General features: G+C 35.0%; 1 protein-coding gene across 2 annotated transcripts in view; it reads right to left on the reverse strand.

Moving 5' to 3' along the window:
• nup210 (nucleoporin 210) overlaps positions 1 to 4,288 on the reverse strand; it is a 34,326-nt gene extending 30,038 nt beyond the window's left edge. For both annotated transcript variants that reach the window (XM_034695601.1, XM_034695600.1), the window contains exons 1-3: positions 3,678 to 4,288; positions 2,082 to 2,221; positions 416 to 547 (exon numbers count right to left, since the gene is read on the reverse strand). In XM_034695601.1, coding sequence (XP_034551492.1) covers positions 416 to 547; positions 2,082 to 2,221; positions 3,678 to 3,841 — 436 coding nt within the window. In that variant the 5' untranslated portion in view covers positions 3,842 to 4,288. The remainder of the gene's footprint in view (positions 1 to 415; positions 548 to 2,081; positions 2,222 to 3,677) is intronic.
• Between the last annotated feature and the right edge of the window lie 2,233 nt (positions 4,289 to 6,521).

The raw sequence follows: 6,521 nt of genomic DNA on the forward strand, positions 1-6,521 counted from the left end.
GAATTTTGTTAAAACTTTGAATTCCTAGCACTGAATTATTTTGCATTGAAAATACGTATCTGAATTTTTTTTGCATTGAAATTATGTATCTGATTTTTTTTTGCATTGAAATTATGCATCTGAATTTTTTGTTATTGAGTTTAAGTCTTCAAATTTTCAACAAATATCTTTCACTTTTATTTTTCAATGTTTACAAATTCAGAGTAAAAAATTCAAGTTTTAAAAATGTAATGTATAAAAATTCAATGTATAAAAATTCAAGTGCTCATTTCACAACCAGTTGTTTCAGATGAGCTCAAACCAAACAAAAAAATTCAGATACATAATTTCAATGCAAAAAAAAAAATAAGTGCTAGGAATTCAAAGGGTTAAAAAATTCAAAATCTGATGAGACTGAATTACTTCCATATGTTACCTTCAGAGTCCAGTGCATGGATTTTGAGCTCCAATGGGGAGTCCTCCAGATGAAGCTCTCTGGTGGTTGACACAATCTGGATCTCATTAATGACATCCACGATAGCATCACAGCGCAGCACATGTCCTGTTACTGAAAATAGAAGAGGGAGCAAAACGTCACACACACAAAGCACAGAAGACTTCGTACTACAATAATGTAAACTCAACTAATAAAGGGTAAAGTCAAGCAGTTTTTTGTACCAGGCTGTAAACATGTTTATTAATGCTGCAAAGATCCTCTTTTTTGAATTGGTGTCTATGTGGTGTCCGGTGTTTCTGCATCCAGCCTCAAGCGGATTCTCGATGAACTGCAGTTTATAACACTTCCTCGTGGGCTTCATGTTTTCAGACCGGAAGTTGCCGCTTGGTTAAAGCACCATCTGCTCCAGGAAATGCTTCAGTTATCTATCAAGACAAATGTTGTGGTTTTTTTGGTCTGTTGTATGGTCTTGCAGCATGAGTGATAGATTGTATCACATCAATTTTTGGTAAACCAGAGAACTGCTGCAGCCAGTAAGGTAACATTCAAACTAAGTGCCTGTGGTCTGCGCAGAGAGTCCAAGATTGTTCAGTTTTTGGTTCAAAAGAACATTTGAGATGCACATGTGGGGGCAAGTGAGGCTGATTTTTATGATTACAAAACAAATGTTCCCAACTGCCGTCCATGACTGACCAGCAGCACCACAGGCAACAGATGACAAACAGCATTTCACAATAGCAGAGAAGGAAGAAAAATGGGTTATGAAACAGCATGACAGAGTGTCCATTATCTGGATCCTCCATATCACCGAATTATGAAATGAGACTATTTTTAAAACGTACTGCACAGCAAATTTGGTGGTTCTAATCATCCTTATGAAGAGTAATATGAAAAGCTTGTACGCTGTATTTTTTTATAACATGTGTGTACTTCTTTGTTTAACAGATGATATAAAGTGTGAACTTTGTGATCAGCTGGAGTGGCTTAAAACTGCCTGATTTGTACTTATTATTTACTCTAACTATACACCGTAAAACAATAAACCATATCAATGTTCATTCATTCAGCTCTTAAAAATGATAATGATTTTAATGATCTGTGGAGACTAATTTGATTAACACAGCTAGATGCCTGCTTTAGTCATAGTGAAACCTTACCCTCTCTATTTGGCAAGTTTTTTCATTTTTAAAAATATATGCAAAACTACAAGTAAATGTTTTTTTATGTGCATTGGAACACTGCATTTCATATTTATGTCCATTTATAACCAGCAATGGGAAAAGTCAAAGACACTTTCACGTGGTGGTACATTTGCCAAACCAGTAACGAGAAAAAACACACACTTACTCCAAGCCACAAAATGCTCTACTTGTCACGTTTTGACACTTGTCTCTTGTGTGATGTGCATATTATTACTCTCCTTAAAGATACTCCTACTAAAGACACAGATATACAGTTTTTTGATGCTATATCAAAACTGCCTGTGTCTCACCCACTCATATTCACAACTTTACAGGAATTTGGAAAAGTGCATTTTTTATCCACACATTTGTAATCACAATATCCCATTAGAAGCAGTTATCTTGTGTTTATCTAATGTTAATTGTTAAATAGTGTATTGTGTACAGTAATCATATGTAATTACCGGTGTCTTCAGCCAGAATGATGCTGGTCAGTCTGGCGGGCTGGGTGGAGAGAGCCCGGAGAACAGCTCTTCTGGAGCAGCCGGTGTCATCTTCTTCTTCCACAGCCTGGATGCTCGCAACCTCAGGTCTGGAAGACGACCTGGAGGAATTACAGAACAGGAAAATCAGATCTAAACATAAAGGGCATATTTTGGGATGGTGGTGGCCTAGCAGTCTAAGCGCCCCCACATACAGAGGCTATAGTCCTCGTTGCAGGGGTCGCCGGCTGCGACCATTTCCTGCATGTCTTCCACCACTCGCCACTCCCCACATTTCCTGTCTCTCTTCAGCTGTCCTATTGAATAAAGGTGAAAAAGCCCAACCCCCCCCCCCCCCAAAAAAAAATTATATATGAAGAGTTAATTTGCAAAAACAGTAAACTCACTTTTGAAAAATTTAAAAAACGTTCAAAAAACATATTTGTTCTAATACTAGCTTTTGGTATGATCAATCAACTGAGGTTGGGTGGCTTTGACTAAGTCAAAATGACTTTACTAATCAGAGATATCTTGAAAATGAAACTTTATTAGGAATCTATATCAAAAAATAAATATGTTTTTTGAAAATTTATAAAAACCGAGCTATCTCATTATACAGTTGTGCTCATAAGTTAACATACCCTTGCAGAATTTGTGTTTTTTTTGGCCATTTTTCAAAGAATATGAATGATAAGAGAAAAACATTTTTTCCCACTCATGGTCAGTGGTTGGGTGCAGCAAAATTTTTATCAAAACAACTGTGTTTACTCTTTTTATATCATAAAGACAACAAAAACTACCCAATAAACCATAAAATCTGCAAGGGTATGTAAACTTATGAGCACAACTGTATATATATATATACATACATATATATCTCTCTCTCTCTCTGTCTCTCTCTCTCTCTCTCTCTCCCTCTCTCTCTCTCTCTCTCTCTCTCTCTATATATATATATATATATATATAAAACACAAAGGGCATATGTTAAGTATTAATAAGTCTATTACATACATTTAATTTCTAGATTTTATTGCTCACTGATTGATCATTTTGGAAGCAAAATATTTACCACTTGAAGGATCAGGCTTTGAAATTAAATAGTTTGCTGCTTATTTGTTTAATTATTAAACAAAATCAAACCCCTTTGATTTTGGACAGCTGGTTATTCAAATAAGTGTCATTAAGTGTCAATTTTGGCTCTGGAAAATAATTATAATTATTTTTTCCTTTGATATTTTTACATTTCTGGCATGGTTAATGTTAAAAAAAAATCAGCAGACTGAAAGATTAACAAATGATGATTGTTTACAGCTCTAAAGTGACCCCTAAGCTCCTTATCTTTCTACAACAATGACGGCTTGAACAGATGGATGTTTTCTCAACTTATTTTGGGTGTAGTAGTTAATCAAAAATGAACACCATACATTTTAATAAAAGGTGAGTTAGAAATCTATATAAACTTGAGAGGGTTTCCTGGTTAGCGCACATTGCCATGACCTGACTACAGTGCATACAGTATGCCATGTGGCCTCATATGCCCCGAGCCGTGCAATATGACACCCAGACTAGTGTACTCACCATCTGTAGCAGCCTCCGTTGTTTATCTCCAACGTGTAAGAGATTTTAGTACTTCTGGTAAGCGGTAGCAACACTTTAGGGATGTTAAGTTTGGCGGTACAGTTCACTTGAATAGCGGATATTGATAATAACAATACAAACACTGGTAATCTTAACGCAACCATTTCCGCTTCATGAGATTTATTGGCAGCAAACCAACAGTCGAATGAATGAACGTTGAGTAGTTCTAGCTAACTTCCTTCGTCCCGTTAGTTTATCTTTGTGAGCGGCAGGTTTGTAGTCGTGTGTCTCTGAGGCAGGCATGAAGGTGAGCTGATAATATCTCCAGTCATACACACACACGCTCTAAGCTTCCTGCTTAGTTTCAGTTAGAGGTTTGAGGAGCTGCCACATGATAACAGTTGCATGTCCACTTGTCCCGTTATTAACGTCCTTGGCTTTGTTTATCCTCCAAAATTCTTCCAAATACACAGCGGCTGCTAATTTCAAATCCTCAGGTCATGTTACTGTACACAGAAAATAAACTGTAGCTTTACATTTGCATATTTCGTACAAATACCCGCCATTAGCAATAATTGGGCTTCCAGTGAGCATGACGGGAGTGAGGAAACGTCACAGGTCGGTGTGGGGGGGATGACGCGGTTTCTTAAAGATACAGTGTGTAATTGTTTCCACCAAGAAATAAATTGAATTAAAATTAATTGTATTACATTAAATTCACCACAAACACAATAACTGTTTTCCTTCTTCTTATTCATTTATTCTATTTTATTTCTTTTTTATATATTAGTATTTTTATAACCTATATATATATATATATATATAATATTTTTTTTATTGTTACTATTTATTTGATTTTTAATGTGTGGATGTAAGATGTGCTTAGTCCTCTATGTCTTTCTTAATGCATCTGGGATTTTTGTGTGTTTGTTCTGTATTGTATTTATACACATTTACAGAATAGAATAAAATAGAATAGAATAGAATAGAATGTACTTTATTCATCCCCAAGGGTGAAATTCAGGATGTGAAAGATATGAATATGATATATGTGAAGATATGTGTATTAATGTTTATAAATGTATGTCTAAAGTTGTTGAAAATCAATAAAAACAATTTTGGGAGAAAAAAAAAACACCACAAACTTAAACCCATCGCTTTTGGATTGTTGAACAGAACAGAAAACTAACTCAAACTTGGATTTTTAGGATCCAATTGTGTGTGTGTGCCTTTTGGTGAAATAATTTCTAATATTACACCCTTCTCCCTTACCTTATATCAGAGGTTCTGAAACTTTTCAGCCCATGACCCCCAAAAGACTTGTGACCCCTATGTCCCTAGAAATGTTTACAGTATTTCTCAATTGCTAAAACACATTTCTTGACATCCACCACGCTTTTCTCAACACTATAAGCACCAAACCCAATTTTCAAACTACATTCACCAAACCTCTGACTCTTCCGGCAGTCATTACACACTATATCAAAAAATTGAAAACACAATGCTCAGGACATGAAGCTGTAGAAATCATTTTTATTGTTCACAGGAGGCTAAATTAATTTTGAAATTTTTTTTTACCTGTACATAGTAAAAATAAAGTGACAACAAATATAATTGAGAAGAACATGGTCTATCACAGTAGCTTGTATTTCATCAGAAGTTACTGTTCTTTGTCTTTCCTGATTTCGCTCCCCTCTTCTTCCTCGACCACCTCTTACGCTTCACTCTTCCTCTGCCTCTCAGATAACTTCTGTTCATTGTAAAACCTTTAACAACCAGTGCTCTCTAAACTGGACTTATATTGGTTTCCTCACATCATGAACCACAAGTGTGATCAGTTTTGAATGGTTGTGTTTAAGCTGTGACACCTGTGCTTCAAATGTGTTGAACTCTTGCTACCTGTGCTTACCATTATGCAACACAAGTGCATCACAGTGCTAAATGTGTTTTAATGAGTGAGAATGTGTTTGCAAGTTGTGTCTAACAGGTGAAAAGTGACTGATTCAATTTGATTCAGACAATAGGGTTTAGTGTTTTAGCAATTGAAAAATACTGCTTTCGTTAATTAACTGTGATCTAAACTTAACCTGAGGAGTCATCTGGCAACAAAAAAATTGTGAAACTAATGAAAAAAGAATTGTATTTGAAGGTTTTAATTCAAATTTGATTACTGTTGTTGATATTTTTACAAAAATGGGTAATTACATTCATTCTGTTTAATTTACGTACAGGTATTCTTTTTATTTTTATTTGTTTTGAAAGGTGATATATAAATAAAGTTATAATTATAATTATAATTATAATTATTATTGTTATTATTATTATTATTATTATTATTATTATTATTATTATTATTATCATTATTATTATTATTATCTAGATTACCAAAAATAATTCTGGTAGACAGCCCGAACCCCCCGAGGGGTCCCAACCCTCCACTTTGGGAACCCCTGCCTTATATAGTGATGGCAAAACTTTGAGCACATTAAGGCCAATCACTATGTGCACTATATTTAAAGTTTGCCCTAAAGGACTATACATTTACTTGATCTCAGGCTTTGGTCTTGTGAAATCTAGTTAGTGATTTACTTATCAGGGCATCTAAGTGCAATCCTATTGGAGACTCTGACCATGTACAATAAAATGAAGTCATAAACACACAAATAAAAGTTACCTGTCCTTACACTAGAGAAATAACTTCACTGCAGGGTGCTGACGAACTCTTATGTGCATGACCTTGAGAGGTTGGTTGATAAAAGTAACCAGTCCGTATGCCTTATTATCCTTATTCTGTTTTTTAAACTGTAACTTAATATAAAGCTAAAAGCTGAGGCATGTCTGTTT

The sequence above is a fragment of the Notolabrus celidotus genome, chromosome 11, assembly GCF_009762535.1.
Source record: "Notolabrus celidotus isolate fNotCel1 chromosome 11, fNotCel1.pri, whole genome shotgun sequence".
NCBI classification, from domain to species: domain Eukaryota; kingdom Metazoa; phylum Chordata; class Actinopteri; order Labriformes; family Labridae; genus Notolabrus; species Notolabrus celidotus.